This window comes from Propithecus coquereli, unplaced genomic scaffold (genome assembly GCF_000956105.1).
Source record: "Propithecus coquereli isolate 6110/MARCELLA unplaced genomic scaffold, Pcoq_1.0 Scaffold65, whole genome shotgun sequence".
Taxonomy (NCBI): Eukaryota; Metazoa; Chordata; class Mammalia; order Primates; family Indriidae; genus Propithecus; species Propithecus coquereli.
The window spans coordinates 4,570,010-4,594,020 of NW_012152507.1; the positions used below are offsets into that span (position 1 = coordinate 4,570,010).

At 40.1% G+C, this 24,011-nt stretch overlaps 1 protein-coding gene across 5 annotated transcripts in view; it reads left to right on the plus strand.

Moving 5' to 3' along the window:
* DCLK2 (doublecortin-like kinase 2) overlaps positions 1 to 24,011 on the plus strand; it is a 152,916-nt gene that overhangs the window by 74,462 nt on the left and 54,443 nt on the right. For all 5 annotated transcript variants that reach the window (XR_001138125.1, XM_012660040.1, XM_012660043.1 and 2 more), the window contains exon 3: positions 21,495 to 21,597. Coding sequence is in view for 4 of the 5 variants with exons in the window: in XM_012660040.1 (XP_012515494.1) it covers positions 21,495 to 21,597 (103 nt within the window). In the remaining variant the exon portion in view is untranslated. The remainder of the gene's footprint in view (positions 1 to 21,494; positions 21,598 to 24,011) is intronic.

The following is a 24,011-nucleotide window of genomic DNA, read 5'->3' on the forward strand; positions in this document are numbered from 1 at the left end:
TTTTGCTTGGGAGAAAGAACCTATTTCAAAAAGAACATGGCCTGTAAAAAACAAAACAAAACAAAACAAAAAAACAAAACACAAACCTTAAACCTTAGGATGTTAGATTTATGAATCTCTTGCTTAGAACTGATGAAAGGCTACCTTGTTAAATTTACAGTACCTACATTCATTTTAATTGGCTTGTTAGATGCTGTGTTTTGAATGTGTTCTGCAGAAGTTCATGTGTTGGAAACTTAATCCCCAATGCAACAGTATTGAGAAGTAGGGCCTAAAAAGCGGTAATTGGGTCATGAAGGCAGAGTTATCATGAGAGTGGGTTGCTGAAAAGTAAGTTTGGGCCCTGGTGCCTTTCCCATGTGCTTACTTCTACCTTTCCCCCTTCCACCATGGGGTAGCCCTCTGCAGATGACAATGCCAAGCTCTTGGACTTCCCAGTCTCCAGAACTATGAGAAATGAATTTCTTTTCTTTATATGTTACCCAGTCTGTGCTCTTCTGTTATAGCAACGCAAAGCAGACTAAGACACCAAATGTCTGAGTCTGGGTTCTCATCATTGGAAAGAATTTAAACGTTAATACCAGCACAAAATTTGTTTAAAAATCTACCAAAGTTCCACTTGTCCCTAGCATTCTTTGCTTGTGAAAAGGAGAGTGTTTCGCTGATACTTTGTCTCCAAAGGGGTGAAGTTCTGGGAACTGCCTTGTGTGATGAGTAAACATTTTCTTGTTTTCTTTGTGTGTAACAAATGAGTATCTAAGATGCAAATGTTAATGCATATTTTATCTGAGTTTGTAATTAGGGCATAGCACTCCAAACAGTGATTGAAAGTCCTTTTTAACTCATGCAATCCTTGTGCACTGTCATGAAGAGATGGACTCTTGCTGGGCTGATTGCTGGTCCTTTTCTGATTAGGAGACAACCCTCAAAAAGCAGCCCTTCTGACTTTTTTCAGATCTCTCTGAATGGCAGGGATTCTTGCCTCCTTTTCAGGATTCTTCCTTGACATGGGGATAAATGGTGGGCGGGACACTGCCTAATGATGACTATGATCATGTAAAATAGCTGCTGATTAAAGCGGAGCATTGTGGGCCGCCTGGGAGGCTTGTTACTGGGGTGGGGTTGGGGGAATTCTCTTTCATATTCAGGGGATAAATTGTACTCATCAGAATCCCATCAGTTAGTTAAAGGCAGTTTAGAATGTGCTTCTCTGATTTCAAAGAAAAAATATGCCAAAAAATTATCTATTTCAATTGGAAGGAGGAGAGAGGAGAAACCATCTCAGAAGCCTGGCATGAGGCCTGTAGACAAGCAGCTCTTTGGGCTGTTGGAGTAGTTATGTCCTTGTCTTAAGGAGGAAGAACAGACTCCCTTTGTGACTACATAAGTGACTGCTAAAGAGATTATTTTCATATCCATGGAAGGTTTCCTATAAAGCTACAGAAGGAAATAGTTTTTATCTGCACTTTGATCTTGCACCAATTGCTAGTTATTTGTGAGACAAATCATACTACAGACCTCAGTTTAGGCGTTAATAGAATTTAACTTTTCAGACTAAATCTAATACTTGAGTGGGAAAGCTAGCAAGACGATCATATCTTATGGTTCTCTGTACCTACCCCTCAACAAAAGGGAGAGGGGCTATTCTTTGGTGTAGCGCTACCATTAGATTATTTAGTCAACCAGGACAGAAATCAAAATCTATACTTCTGTATGTGTGGCCGCTGTTTCCATCCTAAAACAGTAATAGGCTTCCATTAATACTCATTGGATAATAACTGCAATGCATTGGCAATGACACTTAGCATTGTATGTGTTTTCCTTCATATAGTTAGTGCTCTAGAAATGGCCAGTCCACAGTTCTCACTGATCAGTTCTGGAGTTTAGTTTATTCTGACTATTGAGCTGATTACGAAGCTGGCTAGCTCAGTTTCCCCATGGTGATCTTGTTTTTGAAGATCAAGTATACGATTTGGTTTGATCTGAAGATGTAATGTTCAGTAGATGTTATGAGCAGTCCCATCCTGGGGCTCAGTAAGGGCTTGTTCTTCTATGCTACAAGTCCTGCCATCACTACACGTTGGAAGCCAGAGGGTCCACCTCTGTGACTCATTGTGTTGGTCAGATTTCACACATGCTTTGTTCTTCAGTTCTTTGCATATGGCTAAGACTTCTGTTTAGCATGTGCCCCCTTACTCTTTGACCTTCCCTCAGCCTTTCTAGCTGAAGAGAGTGGTCACCCATATCCAGGAGTGCTAACTATGAGTGGAGAAACTTCTCATCTCATCCTTCTGGAAAATGAGCAAAATATTCCCAACTTGAAAATTAATTTCTAAAAATTCTTGCATAAGACTGAACTGACTAATCCTGGTAGGGTTGTCAGATTTAGAAAAAAAAATTGTATGGGATTGTTAAAAACTTCAGACAAATTAAATGTAACAGTTTATTTGAACAAAGAATAATTTGTGAATCAGGCAGCCCTCAGAACCAGAAGACATTCAGAGAGCTCCACTCCACACCGTGGGCGTGCAGCATTTATGGACAGAAAATGGAAGTGAGGTCGGAAACAGCTTGATTGGTTACAGCTGGGCATTCGCCTCATTGAACATGATCTGATCAGCTAGCTGCCTGTGATTGACTAAAATTCAGCTATTTGTTATAAAAATATACAGTACAGCTAAGTTAAACTTTCGGTTAGTTTACATACTAAGTTAGATTGCAGTTCCTTCTGTAGGAACTGCAAGTACAGAGGCAGCCTAAGGTGAAATTTAGTTCAATTTTACAGGACATACTTATACTAAAAAATGATTTGTTGCTTATTAGAAATTCGAATTTAAGTGGCGTTAAGTATTTTATCTGCCAACCCTAGATGCAGCAGGTGGGTTTTTTTTTTTTTAAAGAAACATAAAGAAATAACCCTGCTGATATTTAGTTAGGGTGAGAGGGGAGAAAATCAGTAGAAGTGTTTCCTAAGTACAGCAGCTATGAGGAAAGTTGACCTCTGTCCAGTTTACAATAAATTAAAAGTTCAATACTAGGCAGAAACAATAGGAGAAATGGGGAGCAAACACGTTGATAGTAGGAGTAGCAAAGTTCGTAGAAGATGAACATGTTCCCTCTGATACCGGGAAATGAAAAATAGTATATTACAGCTAGAAAGGTTCTTTATAGATTATTTGGTCTGATACCATCATTTCCCCTAGGAAGAAATTGATACTGAAATATTAAGGGGCTGAGTTACTTGACCACATTTTCATTGTCACTTAGAGGCTGAGCAAAGACCAGAACCTCAGTCTCTGAGCCTCCCTTTTTGAAAACCTGTATAGTAAGACGTTGACATACCGTAATTTTAGAGTCAATCCATGTAAAATCAAGTACTTTTGATAATGAAGACATCTAAAGAGAGCTTTCTTATATAAAAGTGATTACTACAGAAACTGAAGAAACAATTACCACCCCCCCCCCCAAAAAAAGCCTTCTCAATTTCAGGAACTGTACTCTCTCCTGCGACCAGGTTCACAATGCCCTCAGCATTAAATTATTCTTCATTAATTTATTTGATCTCCTATAGATAGCATTCCTATAAACTAAGGGAATTTGGATTAAATGATTTCAGTGGTAACTTCTAAGTCTATGACTCAAAAATCTGTATTGTCTCTTAAGGAATTTATAGTCTTATAAATACCCAGACATACCCATAAAAATTGAGATTATTATAAAATTATTCAAACATTAATTTTAGTTAATTGAAGTTAAATTAAAAGTTAAATTAAAATTCAACATGCTTAATGCAGAAAATTTTGTCAGGAGTAAGGAAAGGGATTGTGGTATTAACTGGCGTGAATTTTCCTCAGGAATATGATTAGAACTCAACCCTAAGAGGGCAGAGGAGTTTGAGGACTAGATTGTGGGTACAGGAGAGCAGAGGTAATAGGAAAAGCATGAACAAGGTGCACAGGTAAAAAATCATGGAATGTTCTAGAAACCCAAACGTTGTAGCACAAAATCTGTGCTTGGACATAGCGTCAGATAGCATTACCACAGCTTTTATTGTCCCTGCCCCTAGTTCTTCCACAATTTTACTTGAACCCCTCACACTGGCTAGTCCGTTCATTCTACCTCTTCTCAAAGGAAGCTTTTTCAGAGTCGTCCTGGCCACTCCCTCGTCTGACTGGATAAAAGATACATTGGCAAATGAGTCCATCTTGTGACATGTCTGGAATATGGCTCAGTAATGTTAAGTTACTTCCTTCTCCCAGGCATGTCTCCTATCTCCTGTGTAAAGGGATTGTGAGTTTGTCCGAGTTTGTTCCTAGCCTTGTGTCTTCTACATGGTGGGTGTTCAATAACATAGTTTGTTCTGAGCTGTTTGTTGTTCCCTCCATACATTTGAAGACTTGGCTTTGCTTAGGAGATAACAGGGGAAAAATGGAAACATTCTTGTATGGAAGGTGCCTTCCCTTATTCGTCTTCTTTTTAATCTCCTTTATGCCTGCCGCAGTGTGTGGGCCATACAGCTCCTCTCAGAGAACATGTGTGTGGAAACATGGACCTGTGTGACGGGAGAAATCCATAGATCATGTGCCCCGAGCCCCCAGTTTTTTGTGGGTGAACTGAAACCCAGAATGGTTAATAACCTTCTCAAGGTTACTAAACACATATTAGGCCTTGGAATCCAGGTCTCCTCAATCTAGAGTGTTCTTTTTCTAGGCTGCCTTGCTCTTTCTCATCTTCGCTTGGTGGTACAGGAGAATTTGCTGGATCCAGAGTGTTTAATTATCTGTTTCTCTATGGCATGCCTCTACCCTTTCCTTGTCTTACTTGGGAGTGAAGTTTTAATAGAAGGAACACCTAGGAGTCGGGGACTTGGCTTCTTCTTAATCCTGCTCTACATTTGTATATTAGAGAATTCACTTAATTTCTCGAAGCCTCTGTTTCTACATTTTTAAAATGGGATGGGTATGGGGTTTAGTTTAGCGCTCTGTAAACTCTAGGTCCCTTCTAGTTATAGTCAGTAATTCAGTAATAGTTTTGAATTATATTGACTTTTGAGGATTCAAGAATTTCTATTCTTTTCCTCCTCCTCTCTTGCCAAATATTTCTTTCCACAGCTTTTGCCAGAAGTATTAGGTCATTAAATGTGCAATGTCCGATTTTGAATCAGAAGTGTAATTTATTGTATCTCAAACAAGAAGCAGTACAGCAGTTAATCAAAGTATGTACCTAAGCTGTTGATGCAGTTTTGCCATCTTAATGGTAGCTTGTTTATGCCAGCAGCAAAGAAGCCCAGAGAGGAGTGGCAATGAAATGGCAAAAGGAATTTTCCACAGCTCGTTGATAATTGAATATTTTTCCTTGCAAGAAGTGGTCCAAAGCCTGGAAGAAGTGGTGTTCAGTGGTGCAAGGTCTGGTGAATAATACAGTGGATGACACAGAGTTTCTAAGACCAGCTTCTGTAGTTTGAGCAGCATTGTTTGTGTGACATGTGGTTGAGCATTGTCTTGCAAGAGGATTGGCCTGTCTGTAGTGACCAGTCTTGGCTGCTTAATTGAAAACATCCTCCTCATTTCATCCAATTGGCTGCAGTAGACGTCTGCTGTAATCAATTGACCAGGTTTTGTGAAGCTGCAGTGGATAATACCAGCGCTGGATTACCAAACACACACCATTAGCTGTTTTGGACTGTGTTTCGGCACTTCATCTTTATCCAACCATTGTGCCAAATGCTTGCCATTGTCAAAAAGAATCTGTTTTTCATCACGCGACAATATGGTGTAGAAATGATTCAACTCTCTGTTGTGACAGCAAAGAAAGGCAAGCTTCGAGATGATTTCTCTGCTGACACTCGTTTAATTCTTGCAGAACCCATCTATGCAGCTTCTTTACCTTGCTGATTTGTTTCAAATGGTCCAATACTGTTGGAATGGTAACATCAAACCTTACTGCGAATTCACATGTAGGTTGAGATGGATTCACATCCACTACAGCTTTCAGCTCATCATTATCCACTTTGGTCTCAGATTGCCTACGTGGCTCATTTTCAAGATTAAAATCACCAGAACGGAACTTTTCAAACCATCGATGTACTGTGGGTTCATTAGCCACATCCTTCCCAAACACTTTGTTGGTATTTCAAGCTGTCTGCGCTGTATTGATTCTGTGATGGAACTCATATTTGAAAATAACACGAATTTTTGACTTATCCATGGTTTCACAAAAATTGCTCTAAAAAAGATTTGAAAGATAATCATAAGCCAAACCATGTGTTTGAAAGACTGAGGATGTACCCTCACAATAAAAGTAAAACGAGAAGTGTCAAAGCGAAATGTCAGAGATACCAACTGTTAGTACTTAAGGAAATCAGACATTTCATGCTTAACCTAATAGAAGTGCGTAAGCGTGTGTGGAGAGGGAGGGAAGAAGTGGCGTAGGGAGACGGATCTGGGCTACGGTGTGGAACAGACCAGGTGCTGTCCACTCTCCTGCTCTTCACTGTCTAGAGGTAGCATAAGAGGGGGAAAAACCGCCTGGCTCAAAGGGATGATCTCAGACTTTGGGATATCAAGAATCTTTTTGGTGTTGGATGCCCTATCTTCCGTTCCTCTTTTGCTGTGCTCCAGTCTGTGTGGGTCTCAATGTCTGTGAAGCATACTAATACAAAGAACAAAAAGACAGGCTTTTTCAGATGGAATTCTAGCAATGGAATAAAGGTTCCTGAGGAATTGAGGTGTTGTGTGACACTGAAGCCATGGCAGCTCCCTCTGGTGAGGGAAAGAAATGTGCCCTCTTCACCTCCTTTGAAGTGCTGAGCCGACTCCAAAGGATGTGTTTTTTTTCCAGGAGGAAAGTCTGTACTTTTGGCAGCAGAACTGAAATAGAAAAATTGAGCTTGACCTGTTTCTTTAGCAGTGAGTGCCTGGCATTGTCCTCCCAGGCAGTATGAAAATCCTTGAACTGCAGAGCTGACAGCTGCAATCAGACACTTGCATTGAGGGAAACATCATGAATTTTAATGGGAGCACTGCTCCTGGATGAGGTTGGGAGAGGAAAGAGAGCCAAGCCAATTCAAACAAAAGGAGCAGAAGGGAGTTTATTACGTGCACGGCTCATGGCGGTGATGAGAGTCATATTCAAATTATTTATCCCACAACGATTCTGATGATTTAAGAGGGAAGGATTGCCAAGCTCTGGTGAAGTAGAAAGGGTTATGAATCTTCCATGATTATTAATTCCCTGTACTGAAGGCAAAGAAGGTGGGTATATCAAAGCATGGCTTGTTAACAGTAGCAGTCCTCAAGCACTGCACTTCAGCAAACCCAGGAAGTGAGCCCCAGGAATTGCAGTCACCACCACACAGATAAAAGTGCTTCCCTCACGGACTCACCACAGACAGGCACAGACACGTGCACGCCCACAGACCCAGCTTCGGGACGTGTGTCCTTCCAGCCCTCTTTGTTGTGTGCGGCACTTCTCCATCTGAGTAGCCCTGCAGCATCCTGTTTGTCCTAGGGTAGAAGTGTTGGAATCTGTTCCTATCATCAGACCTCTTCTGTGAAGCTGTTGCTTCTTAGTGTTAGTGTGTGCAAGGTGGTCTCCTAAGCAGTGAAGAATGTAAAAACGGTGCCTCCCTTTTAGCCTGGTTGGTGGTGCTCTCCTGTGGTCCTCGCTACTCAGGAAACCAAGGCAAGTGGATCACTTGAGCCCAGGAGTTCAAGGTTGCAGTGAGCTATGATTGCACCACTGCACCTCAGCCTGGGCAAAGAGTGAGGCCCCATCTCTAAAAAAATAAAATAAAATAAAAAAGCATTGCTCTCTTTTTTAACATAGTCTCATATACTTTAAAACTGTGCCTCCCACACCACACCCAGACTAATCATGTGTGTCAGAATCTGGGACTACTTTTGGGAATTCAGCTGTGAGCTGCTTTATTTTCATTTGTTTGTATGGCTGTGCTTCATTTTATTTTATTTATTTTTTTGAGACAGAGTCCTGCTCTGTCACCTGGGCTAGAGTGCCATGGCATCAGCCTAGCTCACAACAACCTCCAACTCCTGGGCTCAAGTGATTCTCCTGCCGCAGCCTCCCGGGTAGCTGGGATTACAGGCATGCGCCACCATGCCCAGCTAAGTTTTGTGTTTTTAGTAGAGACAGGGTCTCACTCTTGCTCAGGCTGGTCTCGAACTCCTGAGCTCAAGTGATCCTCCCACCTTGGCCTCCCATAGTGCTAGGATTACAGGCGTGAGTCACCTCGCCCGGCCAACCATGCTTTGTTTTAAAAGGGGACCTGAATGTAGTCATTTTAGAACCCCCCATTTCTGAATAAATCATGAACTACTGTTTTATTTAAGTGAAGACAGCACTTAAAAAGAAAATACAAGCTTTGTTCATCAAGTTCCTCTGTTGGTGAGATAGCCCAGGAAGATTTCAGCCAAAAACAGTTATCTGTGAGAAGACTGGCTGAGTTTCCAAATACTATTAGGAATATGGAAGAAAACCACCACACGCTGAACAGAAACAACAACTGTTGTCTTCAAATTAAAGATGGACCTGACTTCTCCATCTGTGGGCTGGTCCTTCTGTGGCTGGAGGAGAATGGAACGAATATTTCTATGGAGGGGAGTTGGGGCTCATGACAGACTGAGGCGGAATACGTGAGAAACGGAGATGAGGAGCAGGGCGGTCCCTGGTACCCTGCCAGGGTTTGTCTCCAACTAGTGGAGGTGGCGGTGAGCGCTTTGTGGGTCATTGTCCCAGGCCTCACGTTTGTGAAGCTTTCATATTTGGTCCTGAAAAATGATCACCTAATGAATTTATATAGTTGTAATTTATGTATTTTAAATAATTTGTTGCACTGAATGTAGAATATATCACAGTCACAGTAACCCATTCTGGTATTTCTTCGTGTTTTAGTAAGACACAAGTGGTCCTGCCTCTCAGCGTAGGAGAAGCCCTTCCCTGCCTCAGGTGTACCTTGCGTTTTCCCTACTGTTAGCATATTCTTCCTGTCTGTGATGGAGCTCCTGACACTGAGGTCTCATGACACTGAGGTCTACACAGGGTCCTATTTATCTTTGCCCGTGCTAAAAGCCGGAGATTCCCTTTAAATAGTTTAAGTTGCTCAAGACAAACCAGCTGTGGCAGTAGAAGGTAGGTGATGAGTTTATTGTGGGTAAAAACATTTACTTACGTTTGGGATCCTCCTAGCATTCAAATCCTTGCTACTGGGCTGTTGTTTTTCTCTCTCCTCATCTCATCCCATCTGTTTTCTGCCTAAGCCCTCTGCTTTTCCTTAGCCATTTCCATGCATATCCTAGTAGTAAAAGCTGCCCCTCATGAATCTAATACTGAGTCCTGAGCCTGAAGTCCCCTACCCCTGTGCTGTTCATCCTCTCACTTGTTACTAAATATTCTGTGAGTGTCCACAGTGCAAGCGCAGTGCTGAGTGCTCTGGGCACAAGAGTGAGAAAGATAGACACAGTGTCCAGGTGCTAGATGTTTTCCCCATCCTCCTGGGCTGTTGAAAGCACATGCTGACCTGCCTAAGCCTCCACCCTTGATATTCAATCTGGCCTTATCCACCTGCCTAGCTTCCCAAGTTACCTTGCCACACCACGAGAATGCAAGGGTGACTTCTGTTCATAATAATGGAGAAATCATGTACCAAAACATCTTCCTGGAGAGGCTGAGAGGCCTTAAAGCCACGGCGAGGCAGGGTATTCTCTAAGTCATTCAGGTTCCAAGATGGATTGGAAAATATCCAAGACATAAGTAGGCTCTTCTTTTCAGGCTGAATAACAGCCTCCTTGTTGGGAAGGGAATAATCAATCCCAGCTGGAGAAAAGAGACTACGTTCCCTTTGCTTTTCCATTCGAATCTAATCTTATGACATGAGTTTCTGACATGAGCAGCATTCTTGTTCAGACTTGTGGCCCCAGGGAGAGGATGGTTATTTAAGACAGCTGGCTCCTCAAGCAGGGCATATAGCTTGATGATAAATGCTTACAGACAACTTCCCTTACTTGCTGGTCCCAGTCCCAGTTTAATTGACATCCCGAGAGATTTGCAAAAAATAAATAGATGTCTCTTTGAAAGAATATCATGTCTCTGGATGCAAGAAAAAGATAAGAAATTCTACATGCATACAGTTCATCAGTATTTCCCAGCTAATGGAATTCTTCAGGGAGGGATTCCTTTTCTGCATTCCCCGTGAAATAGAAGTTTCCTATGCCTTTAAATCCTGTCTTGTGTTATAGTATAGAATAAATCTCATATGATTTTGTTTTTCTTCCCTTTTCTTTGTCTTTTGAAAGAAACTATTTCTATGAATTAGTGATTTTAAGCCATCTTGTGGCTTTTTTCCCAAAAGCTTAAATACAGCTCTATCATGAATAATTTGGGGTTTTAGTTACTTAAAAATTCCTTTTTTCCAGAGTTGATATTCCTTTGGTCAAGAAACCCTGTTCTTTGGAATAACAGTTATGCCTAAATCTCTAGGTCTTAAATGTTAAGCATTTGCTGTACATTCCTGTCTCATAATTGGAGATGAAGTCTGTTAGCAAAGAATAAATTGATTTAAACATCTTCCATCTGAGAACTTGGTCACTGAAATGGTTATAATATATACACTAAATCGAACATTCTGAGAAAACAGGAATTTGTTTGAAAGCATTTGGAAGTATTGAGGGTAGGAAGCATTTATCTTTGCAATTTATCAAAAGTAATAATGGTAGAATGATAATCTTTTGAAAACAAAAGTTTGAGGAATGGATTGATGAGCCAAAAAAGAGGAATTAATAAGAAAAACTAAGACTTGGTTAGATTTCAGAATCAGTACTGAGTTTAAAAAGCAAATTGCAGGATGATATATTCAGTATGATGTAACTTATATGAAAATTTTGAGGGGGAGGTTTGGGGGCTGGCCCTTAGGAACAAAAGAGGCTTTATATTGTTTTGTTTCTGTTTATTAACGGGACCCGAAGCAAACATAACAAAACAATATTTGTTAATTCTGGGAGCAGGGCATTATTTAATATACTTTTTAATCCTAAATTACTTAAATATATAAAGTACCGTAAAATGAAACAAAAGATTTTTCTACCTTCAGTTTCAAGTTCTATACAAATGGAGGCAGAGGTGCTCAGACAACCTATAACCCTTCTATAGATATTTGCATTTTTTTTTTTTGAGACAGAGTCTTACTCTTTTGCCCGGGCTAGAGTGAGTGCCGTGGCATCAGCCTAGCTCACAGCAACTTCAAACTCCTGGGCTCAAGCGATCCTCCTGCCTCAGCCTCCCGGTAGCTGGGAGTACAGGCATGCACCACCATGCCCGGCTAATTTTTTTTTTCTGTATATTTTAGTTGTCCAATTAATTTCTTTCTAATTTTAGTAGAGACGGGGTCTCGCTCTTGCTCAGGCTGGTTTCGAACTCCTGAGCTCAAACAATCCGCCCACCTCTGCCTCCCAGAGAGCTAGGATTACAGGCGTGAGCCACCTCGCCCAGCCAGATATTTGCATTTTTAGAGTGGGTATCGATAAACCAGTTAATCCAACTGCTGAACTATCTTGCTTTGAATTCTCCTAAACTAAGTGTTTGTTCTAACAATTTGTAAATCATTTGATATATGTTAGTGTAATAAGTTTTGGTTGTATTTCAGGAACAGGTGCCTTTTAAACAGGAAAATTTAATTGTGGTATTTGCCTCAGCCAATATTAATTTTACTTTTAAAATGTTGCCATAAATAATTCAAATGGGATGGTGTGCGTTCCTCTTCCGAATAGCCACAGGTATGTAATTTATTCAGAGGATTTCTTTGACTGTAGAAGTGAGAACTTCATCTACTAAGAAGACTGCACTGGGAAGAAATTTTCTCATTATTTTTCTTGTAGGATTTATGTTGGTTCGAAAATGAAAAATTTTCCTTATCGTGTGAAAATAGGTAAAGCAAAGTCTTACGTGTTCTGCAGCACATAACTGCAGAACTTAGTTTGGACTCAAATCTAATGTACTTACCTGGCAAGACCACAACTTAGAACTGGGAAATAAGCAGAGAGGGAAATTTGTCATTAGGCAGTGTGAAATTTGGGCACTAATGTTTATTTTGTTTCCTTCTAATCAAAGCCTCTAACCTTTACCCAATTTATTTTTATTTTACACTTAAGTTTTCTAATCTTGAAATGTCTCTCCCTAAACCCACAAATGTTAAGTGCAACAAGTGAAAAGTGGGTAGAGGGGCTGCTAAGAGGGAGGTTGGGGTTGTCTTTTGATATAAGAAGTGAAGGTTCAGAGCATGATGCCGAGGGAGGAGGAAAATAATTTTATTAGGAGGAAAGAAGTATAAAAAGCAGACATGATTCTTTTTTTTTTTTTTAATAGGGATACTTTTCCTAGAAACCTAAATATCTTCACTGTTAGAGCATAGTAATGCTGTTTGTGCTGATAGTGCTGCATAGTTGGTGTTTCCCAAAATAAGTATAGAATTAACTGACCAAGTTTCCCCATACCACCTTAACTAATGTTCTTAGTCTCGATTTCATGGGCCTTAACTACCTGGATGCACTCGCTCACCATATGTTACACTGACACCAGAAGGGTGGACAAATCTGATTTTTATGTGCAGAGAATCAGTTCCTGAAAAATGTTGCAGGTTTCACCTTTATTTTAAAAATGTAAAGGTCATAATACTTATTGACACATATTTATACTTTTAGAATTTCCAATCTGGCCGCAAATAGGGTCCTGTTCTACAACCATATGATTGTAACTTGTGTTTGTAATTTGTTTTTTAGAGTTAGCCAGTTTGTTGGAAGATTCCAATTTCAGAACATATTTAGTATTCCCTAAGGTTTAGGAGTTTGGCCCGATTTTGTACTGACCTTATAACGTTACTTAGAAGTTGATCCTTTAAAATCCTAGGTATAAGCTTACTACTTGCCATTCATTTACTCCATAAAAGTAAGACATAGAAAAATGATACCTGATTATTTGGGTTTTAGACAAATATGAAGACTTCTCTGACTTATCTCGACAAGGTTTCTTATGTTTTTTTCATAGATCACACTGTTAATCCTTCTTTAGGGAGACAGTGTGTGGTAAAGTATAAAGAGGATGTTCCAAGTTAGTCAGAATTCAAATCTCAGCTCCTTCCTTACTGGCTGTATGACTTTGAGCAAGTTTCTTAACCTTGGTGAGAGCCTCTTTGTGGGTAAAACGGGAATAATAGTGCTCAGGTCACAAGGTTGCCCTGGGGGTTAAATGAAATTCATGTGTAAATGAGATTCATCCTGGAAAGTGCGTAGTTTTCCATGCTTGATTTTCCCTGTTGGAAATAGAAAATTGCACCTTTTATTTTGCTTCTCAGTTGCCTTTCCTTTAACATGTATGATTTTTCTTTTTTATTTATTATTTGAAGATGACCAAGTCCTCAAACGTTTACTCAAGTTCCAGTCACATCTGCTTGAGTGCCTTCGGCTCTAACTTCTTCAGAGTTAGAAAGCTCATGAGCATCGATGTAATAGGTTCCTTCTAGCGACTTCTAAAATTTTGTTCTTTGGGGGCTCAGAAAACAATATCCCAAAGTGAAGGCCTCAGAAGCGAAGTCTTTCTCTGACCTTCTCCTGCCTTCCTGTCTCTCACCCCTTGATCTCCCTCAGGCGCGCCATAGAAACTAGAATCCCTCTTCCCCAAGGTGGATCATAGAAGCCAGAACCCCTTTTCCACAAAGCTGACCATAAAACCTGAAAATATTACTCTCTCTTCCACCTTTCTTTGTCAGAGCTGGCCATGAAGAAGCTGCCTTGTTTGATAGGCCATAAGACCCTCATGCCAGAAAGCGCCCTGCCCCATATCTGGGAGGAAGGAGTGCTGTACAGAGAGGCCAAGGAAAATCTGAACAGACAGGCCTTGCTGGGTTTCCCCACCCCAGTCTACTAGCATTATATCATACCCTTTTTGTCTAATTATATTTCTGTATGACTATTCTTCATCAAACCTAGGCATAAAAATGGAGTTTTCCCTGTATCTTTGGGTCTTCATTCTGAAGGCTCCTATGTCATGTAAAACTCTGATTAAATAAATTTATGGTTTTCTCTGATTAACCTGTCTTTGTTACAGGAGTGTCTGCTGTGACCCTTATGATGGGGGGAGGAATGGGGTCGCCTTTCTGCCCCTGCAGTTCCAAACTCCCTCCCTTGGGGGAAAGCCCCAGAGTAGGTTTGGTACCTTTTTCTACAGGAATTAAGACTAAAGGGGTGGCTGCCAGTGGGGGCAGTCAGAGGATCAACTTAGAAATTGCCTCTTTATAAGAAGAGTGATGATTGTCTTCTCTCCCAGAATATATTTGGTAGCTTAATATGTCTGAATTTTTAAGATCTTTCCATCCTATTGATAGAAAGAGGGACTTCCTGAAACCAAATCTTGGGTCTCAATATTCCATGATTAGTCTTGATTGATGAATAGTCATTATTTTGAGGAGGCTGCAGTGGGAACAGGAACGTTAGGTCCAATGTTTTTTAATGGAAGCAAACTAAATGTAGGGGATTGTCTGTCGATGCCATTGAGAAACCCTTTACTGTAAGTACTGTCATCTTTTTGCTTCAGTTCTGTTTCCATGGCAACCACATGGTCCCTGAGTGCCTGGCTGAATGGATTTACAGGAAACTGAAAAACATTGCTATTCTAAGTAGCTTTGTTTCTGCTGTAGAAAGGGGTCCTTCCCTTATTGTGGGCCAGCCAACATTGGGAACAAAGCAGGCTATTTATGCTAATTGTATTCTGGGCCAAGGATAAAGAAATGGGGACAATCCCAGTCCCTGCTTACTGACCTATGAATTTGTTTTTCTGGTTGTTATTCCTGACGTTTTGGAAGGACCAAATGACTTACCTTTTCTTTATTTTAGATATGATTTCCCTGTTCATTTTAAGCAGAAATTTTATTCTAGAGATAGAACTGTTAAAAGGCAGGGGGAGAGGGGTCTTGTCTGAAGTAAGGTTAGTTACAATGAAGTTAATCTGTTGATTTTATAGCTTTCTACTATCTAGTTGGGTGGTCTATTTAAAAGAACTGTCCTCTGCTAGCGATAGAAATAAAGATAATGGTTCAGGCAGCTTTTAGGTTTATCCTTTATTATATGTTAAAATTGTCTTTTGTACATTCTTTGCATCTTAAAGTTGTATTTCTATTTGTTTACATGATAGAATAATTATATATGGTAGAATATTATTTGGGGGGGTTCAAAATGAAATACAGTTCCCTTTTGGCATTTTATAACTTGTAACATGACCATTTCTTAGGAAAAAAATCAGGAATATCAATACAATTGCATTACAAGCCTATATAACATCTTTAGTTTCAAAGACCAACCATTTACTGGACTTTCTTTCTGAGCTCCTTTAAATCCTTTTTAGAAGGAAGCTAGAAATAGTTGGGTGTTTTTTTTTTTTTTTTTTAAAAAAAAACACCCTTAGAGACAACCTTTTAGGTCTCTGATAATGAAAGCATTTAATTTCAGCAGGAGGTGTGGATTTTTGTTTCTCTCTCTCTCACACACAGAGTTAAAACTAAAGAAAATCCATTAAAAATTCCAGTGTATTTTATACTCCTGATATCCTTCATCCTATTATTTCTTCTGTAAAATGTGGTCCTTGATCCTCAAGATGGACATTTCAAGGGTGCTAAGATGTTCACATGACACTGTTAAGTAGATGTCAGTTTAAACTAGTCTCTCACTGAGATCCTATGATGTTCCTTTTGAATTTTTATCAGGTCTTGGAAAATTTCAATAAAGTAGGCTTGGAAAGTATCTCAAGGGACCCTCACTTAATGCAACCTCAAGTCTCTAAATAGCGCCAAACATCTAGTATGACTGCAGATTGCATTGCTTTGAATCTCCTATACCAAATGGTTGCAGTGGTAGATTTCACAAGTAGTTTTTTTCAAATAACCCGGAAACAATGATGAAAAAGAGATTTAATTCCTGAATGGGCTTATGTGACATAAGAATAGTTTTTTAGGAAGTTGTTTTAAGGTGTCTAGGGCCAGAATTTGACCAACCAAGTAATTTGCTGAATGTCTTCTATAAGGAGCTATAGGATTTTGCTAGTCTGCTTAGAGTTTATAGGTTATCTTGGAATGGAAAATAACATCATAAACCTGGGAACCAGGACTACCCTGCATGATAATGGGTTGATAGGAATTCATAGAAAGAGTGTGAGATGGATCCTCTTAGAGAGGGCTACCTGAAAGAGGTAGAACTGAAGGCATTTTAATCATTATTCATTCAGCAGAAATGTATATAGCAGGTGCTGTGTATTGTGCTGGAATTATAGTAATGAACAAGATAATGATCCTACATGTATGGAGCTCACAGTCTGGTAAAAGGTCCAGACACAAAACCAGGTGATTACCTCAATGATAATGTCTATATTGGGTAAATTACAGAGCATTAAAGGAACGCCTGGACTTGGGGGGGCACTGAAGATTTCTTTGAGGACATGTGAAGCTAAAACTTGAACAGAAAGAAATCTCAAATGGACATTAATGATTTAGCCAAAGTGTTCCTTTTTTTTCTCTCTCAGAAAAATACACTCAACTTTTTTGAAAGCAGTCTCCTAAAATACAAATAAAAGCTCTTTTAATAAACCGAAATATTTAGACTTTAGAATTTTGGAGCAGAAAGGGGTTGCTTTGGCACCAACTCCTTTGTAACTCTGCAAAGGGTAAGAAACACAAGACTCTCACAGTGTGTCAGTGGATCAGGAAAGAGACATCTCACACAACCCCTCCTGTTCAGAAAGCAAGTTTCCGGGGAAGATTACATCTCCGTGTTCTCTACCTTATTTTTTTTGAGGAAAAGCTTTATTATGCACCTAATACATGCATAATATTTTTATGAGATCTCAGGGCTTTTGCATATGTTTGTATATCCCTTAACAGAGACCAAATAGGGAAAAGAAAAAAAGTGGCTGTGCCAAGCTATTAAGAACCAACACTGAAATTATGGCTGGCACCTGTTTACCCTGACCTAATTAATCTGTCTATTGAAGGATAGAAAAATTACTGTTTTAAGTGGTCCCCATTCATTTGGAAAACTTAGGTGTGCTCCTGTAGATACATTATTTCTCACTTGGATGTTTCCCCATTAGATCCTGCTGATTGCTTCAATTTTGCACCTTAGCAGAAATAACACTTTCCCTTCTTTTGTGTAGCTTTCTTTTATAAGCCACATGATGTCCATTATTCCCAAAGAGCTTCTGGAAGAATTAATTCTTCCTTGCATTGAAGGAAGAATTGAGAAGTAAACAGTAAGAGGTCTTCTAAACTGAGACACTTTTTTTCATCCTTGTTAAGAATGATTTTAGGACGTTATTTGTTACATTGATTTTTTTTCTGAGATGGATTTAGTGACCCGGCTCATACCTCAGTGTTAAACCCCAGTTTAAAAAATTAATGATAAAAAGAACAAACAGATCACCAGAATTAAAGAACACGGAATATGTTGTAAAACACAAAAGAAAGAATTATCTAAGTGTCCAAACATATGAAATATTTTAAAGGTACTGAGAACTTTATTTTATGGGTGCTACTTTAATCAAGTTAGTTCTTTGTGCTCCTTATTTCCATAACGGGCAAAATGTTCTTTTATTAACAGCATTCACTCTAATGTGGCATTTTGAACTATAAGTACTAGTTTTCTTGTCCATCTCCTCCACTAGACTGTGTGCTGCTTGTCTTTGTTTATGCCTGGCATAGAGTAGGCACTTGATTAATGCTAGAGTGAATGTATAGTAGTAAATTAATGCGGCTCCCATTGGTGAGAGAGAGTTATTTGAGTTTATATCAGACCCTGAGCATTTTATCAGATGTTTTACATTAACAAATATCAGCTGAATTTGGGCTACTAATAGGAAAAAATAAAATATATAGTCTTATATACTTGTGAAACTTAAGCATGGACAGATAATGACTGCACTGGACTAAAGGGGTCTAGTGGTGTATAAACATTTTAGCATAAAAATAAGATGTGTATGCTTACAATTCTGTTTACATTATCTAAAAATGTTGATACTTGTGCACGTAGCTTACATATGTAGATATGAACCAATGCTTTGCTTTGATATATTACATTTAAGTGAAATCTTTCTTATCCATTTTATGATTATTCTAGGGAGCTGTTGGTAGAATTTATTCTTTAATGTGTGTATATAAACATATTTAAATGTATACGACATGAGTCACATTTCCATAAAGGATTTCTGAGAGCTTAAGATACCTTAATTTTTTTGGCTGTCAGTGGAATGTGACAAATATGAACACAGACTTGTACTTTAAACCAACAGTGGTAAAGGAAAAGAAACTCCCTCCTTCATTCTTTAGTTACACATTATCACACAGTGTAGGTTTTTGTTTTTGCTTAGTTCAAGTTTGATAGGAGCAACTACGAAAGATAAATGGGCTGGTGCTCCATGTCTGGTAGGTATGTTGTTCACACCAGATGGCCTGCCCCACAGCACGGCTCAGGCTGTTCCCACCAGGGGAAGGAAGGCCAGCCTCCTCAGCCCCTGTAGGAAAGACCTGTCCTATCCCACGCTATAACTTGGCTGAATCCAAAGTCATGTTTTAAGCATGGAAAAAGTCCCAAAGAGGTTTTGTGCTCCTGGCTTCCCGCTGCAGTCTAGCACTATGCAATCAAGTTTTTTGTATCATCTGTGTTCATATCAGTTTTCTTCTGTTGGCTGGCTAGATGCTGCAACCTCATGAAATATTAATAATCCCAACATGAAAAGTGTTTTCTTTGTATTTTTTTTCTTTTTTTTTGAGTAGAGTCTCAGTCTGTCACCTGACCTAGATTGCCCTGGAGTCAGCCTAGCTCATAGCAACCTCAAACTCCTGGGTTCAAGTGATCCTTCTGCCTGTAGCTGAGACTATAGGCACACACCACCACACCCGGCTAATTTTTCTATTTTTAGTAGAAACAGGGTCTCAGTCTTGCTCAGGCTGGTCTTGAACTCCTGACCTCAAGCAATCCTCCTGCCTCGGCCTTTCAGTGTGCTAGGATTACAGGCGTGAGCCACTGCACCTGGCCTGAAAGGTTTTGATTTTTCTAAAACACTGTAAGCTGGACAACTTCTTTCTATTTTTAGAACCGAGAATTTCTCTTGTGCAGACCATGGGGCCTCCAGTGGGCCTATAGTGCAGCCTGCAGGCACATCACAGTTCCTTCCCCACGCCCTCTCCCCACAATCCCAGATTGCAATTTCACATCTTTTCTGTCTCCATAAACCTGCTGCAGCTCCTCCCCCAACCTCACTCTAAGCTGATGACTTTCAGTTTTCTCAGTAGCATAAGAAGCAGTCAGAAAATGGAAACACCCACCAGCCCCACCACCATGTGTCCCACGTCGCTGTCCTGCCTCCTCACTTTCTTTGCTGCTGAGGGCTGACCGTGGCCCCATCCAGGGCTGGTCCCTTCACCCGCACACGATCCCATTCCCTCCTAAGTTACGAAGGCACACAGCCCTAGCAATTCTACTCTTTCTTGTGTCACAGTTTTTTCCCCCTGCCTCCTGAGTCATTTCAACAGCATAGTAACTTGCTATTGTTTCTTTCATCTTAAAAAACAAGCTCTCTTGACCACTATGACACTTCCTCTCCTGCCACCTTCCTGTTACTCTGCCCTCCTTCGCAGTCCAAACTCCTTGAAACGGTTGTCTATACTCAGTGTCTCCAACTCCTCTATCTTCTGTTAAACCCACTGCAGTCAGGCTTTCTCCCCAACCACTCCACCAGAACTCTTCTGTCAAGATCCCAATGATCTTCCTGTTAAACTCAGTGGTGACTCTCAATCTTCATCTTACTTGGCCAGTCAGTAACATTGACACCCAGTTGACCACTCACTGTCCCTTGAAACACTTTCTTGATTCCGTTTCCAGCACACTGCAAACCACTCCCCCATGAAGCTTCTCCATTATCTTGCACTCTTCCCTGCCGGAGTTAGTGTTAACCCTGTCGTTTCAGCTGCTCAGGCCAAAAACCCTGTACCATCATAATTTTCTCTGTTCTTTCATATCTCTATGTCCAGCTCACTGATCCCAGCTCACTGTCTCCACTCCTGACACCTTTACACAAGCCACCCTCATCTCTTGCCTGGAGTAGCAATAGTCTCCAAATAAACCGCTCTCCAGCCTTGCCCTTTTACAGTCTAGTCTTAGCGCAGTGTGAGCCTGTTAAACATAATTAGTGTTCTGGCAGTCCTCTGCTGGAATCATCCAGTGGTTTCCCATCTCAGAGTAAAGCCAAATTCCTTACCGATGCCTGACAAGGCCCTACATGATCTGATCTGCTTCCCTTTACCTTTCTGGTCTCCTCTTCTACAGTGACTCTTCCCCTTCTCTCACTGTGTTCCAGGACTTCTAGCTTTTCCTGGTGAACATGCCACGCCTGAACTTTCCACAGGGCTTTTGCACATTTTGGCATTGCAAAAAAGTCCATCATTTGAGTCACTTAAGTACCGTGATCTGAGTAATCTACATTGTATCTAGTTCACTACCTTCTCTCTGGAACATTGTTTTCTAACTCTACGTTGAGATTTATTTTTGTTCCAATAAAAAGCTAAATAATCAGGAAGACTTAAGGAAGTACTGAGATTGCTAGTACTAGAGCAATGTGGTTTTATTATTGGGAATGGAGTACTTTTTAAAAAAGAAACTACATAACCCAAACAGGTAAAAATAGAGCCTATTAATGTCTAAAATCCTAGAAGAGGTTCTTCTTGTCACCAATGGGATAAATGGATGAATGTACTCCCTGGGAAAGATCCAAATTCTGTAGGGTCTGAAACTAATATAGTGGAATATGAGATTGAGGATATGACATCGAACTATACATTTAGGTACAGGGCCTTGGAAGAGCCCTGAGGGTTAAGTCTCATTAGCTTCATGGCAAATCTTCCTCTGATGATGATGATGGTGGTGTGGTGATGGGGATGAGTGTTAACACATCGAGCACTTGCATGCCAGGCACTGTTCCAAGCAGTTTTCATACATTAATCCTCAAAACAACCCAAGGCATTACGCCAGAGGTACAGAGAAGTCATGCCCAAGGTCACACGGCTGGGAACTGGAGTTGCTAGGAGAGGGCAGAAGGGAAAGTAACACTCAACTGGGAGCAGAGGCCTCCATCCAACCCCATCTTTGCCACCCATCCATTCGGAACCCTGGGGAGAAAAAATTGCTTATCTTTGCATGTATTGTACATCGTTGATTTCAGCCATAAAATAGGAATATTGACACCTGCCACGAACCCTTCACACTGTCGTTCTGAACTCAAGAGACAGGATGTAAAAGTAAAGTGCTCGGAAATGTAGTGTGATATTAAAAACAACTTTCTGTTCCACCTCAATACTGTCATTGAAGCTCAAAAATATATTTAGTTTTGTTTTAATTTCACTTCTAATGTTTCTAATTTATTTCTTGGACATGATTTTTTTTTTTTTTCAGGTTACTTGTCTGCAAGACTTTTTTGGTGATGACGACGTTTTTATTGCATGTGGACCTGAAAAATTCCGTTATGCCCAAGATGACTTTGTCCTGGATCACAGTGGTAAGGCGGCAATTCATTGACCATTTTTGTCACCCCTGAAATGAAAGCTTAGGATTTAGCTACGCAGTGCATGTGAAGAGACGTGGCATGTTAAAGAAAGATGGCATTGGCAGTACTCTTTTTGAACTAAAGAAAATACAGAATAACTTGAAAGCATTTGCCTAGTTATTTAAAAAAGAAAAAAAAGGAAAGCAAAAGAAAAACCCAACACCTAATTCAAGTGTCGTTGAAACCGCTAGTGGGGTTTGGTCTAGGTCCATTTGCTTATAGCACAAAGATTCAATTATTGAAACGAGGATTGCCCAGGAAGAAAGGAATTTTTAATAGGACAGACATCTTGTCGGAAGAATGGGAGAAGCAGCCTCAAATCCGTTTCTCAGACCAAAGGAGATCATGAACTTTTAAATGAGGGGACATGTGCCTTGGGACAGTCGTGGTGTAACTAACAAGGGGGGCTACAGGTATTGGGGGCAGATTGTGGGGGATGGTGAATCTTGCCATCAGGAACTGTGCCCAGGGGCTTTCAAAATCTCAGCTCCTTTTTCTTGCAGAAAACCCACCATTGCTTGGAAATAACTCAAAAGGTCATGTAGTTAGTTAAGGGAGAGGATTATAAAAACAAACAAACAAACATATAGGGGTCATTGAAATTTGTTCATGGGGCCAATTATACAAGTAGTTATCATTTTTAGCAGTTCAGTTCCATCTCTTGCATTATTTTGCCTCTGAAATGTCTTGCACCCTCCTTCAGAACCACCTTTAAATGCATGGATCGTGTTGAACCTGAAATAATTAGTTGTCCATTTTTCATGATGTTTGTGTGCATAAAGAAATACTTAATAAGATAACTAAATTGTTAATGTTGATTATCTGAGGTTTCTTTTAACCTCATTGTTTTTGTTTGCAACTTTTTAAAAGTAACACGCATTGTTTATATAGTCATATGCTGCATAATGATATTTTGGTCAATGACAGACCGTGTATACAATGGTGGCTCCATAAGATTAAAGTACCATATTTTTACCGTACCTTTTCTATGTTTGGATGTGTTTAAGTACACAAATACTTGCCACTGTCTTACAGTTGTCTACAGTATTCAGTATAGTCACGTGCTGTACAGGCTTATAGCCTAGGAACAATAGGCTGTACCATATAGTCTAGGTGTGTAGTGGGCTATACCATCCAGGTTTATGTGAGTACACTCTATAATGGTCACATAATGGTGAAATTCTCTAATGATGGCATTTCTTAGAACGTATCCTTGCCGTTAAGTGACATATGATTGCATTTAGAAAAAAAAATAGTCACAGGTGGAATAAAAGAATCCTCTTTTCTTGATTTTAGCCAATATATACAGTTTTCAACTATTTAGCAATAATCTCAGTGATTTCAAATGTTATTCTGGGAGTGTTGCTTTACCCTGTTGTATTAAATTACCTTAAACCTATTTCAGTAACAGTGATTATTTTAGCTGATAGTGAAGTCTATTTCAGCTTTAAATGAGGTACAATTATACACACACACAACATTTCAGAGGAGCAGGATCTTATAAATATAGTCTTGTTCTTTAATTTTATAAATGAGGAAAGTTGGCTATTAAAAAATTAGATGGACAGTAGGCCACTTCCAGTTGTAGTGGTTCTGACCGTCCAGAATTAGAGAAATATATTACCGAATAAATATAGTGATGTCAGGTTTTAGTCTGAAATGTCAGTTCTTATTGTGCTTATGGCCTAAGAATGACCAGACACACCAAAGTAAGGCAAGCACGAAAATGAGGTTCATTGAGGAGAGAAAGATAGGATTATAGAGCAAGAGAAAGATATAGGCTTACAGAGTATGATATATACACCACAGATGATGACTGGACCTGTTGTCGCAGCAAAGGGAGAGCAAAAGGAAGGACAAAAGGAATTTGGTTATGGTCTACAACTTGTTTTATAGTGCCCGGATTGGGGCCTCCCCTTGGCTCAGAGGTCACCATGGAACCATTTTGATTGGATAGTTGGAGTTGCATGACCTGAGTCTTAACTATGCATGCAGGTTGTTCTAGGTCAATTTCTGGACTCTGTGGTATCTGTGCTCCTTGGCCCATGGGCTAGAGAGTCCTCTGCATTCTTTTGCAGCTGACGTGCTAAGTTCTGATTGGCCATTCATAGGGTATTCCCTCCTCCCCCAGGTATGGCAGTCGCTTGGGAAAGGGTTAGGGTGGAGTAGGACCAAGATGAGGATCTGAGGCCCACCTTTGTGCTTCTTCCCAGTTGGGGCAATTGCATGAAAGCAACAGCACCCACTTTTGTCCCTAGGAGACCCAGAATCCATTGCTATCTACCTAATATGTAGGCTTTTAAAAATCTGAGACGTTACAATCTGTGGTACCAGACTTCCTTGGGTATTTCTTTCCTGTTACACTA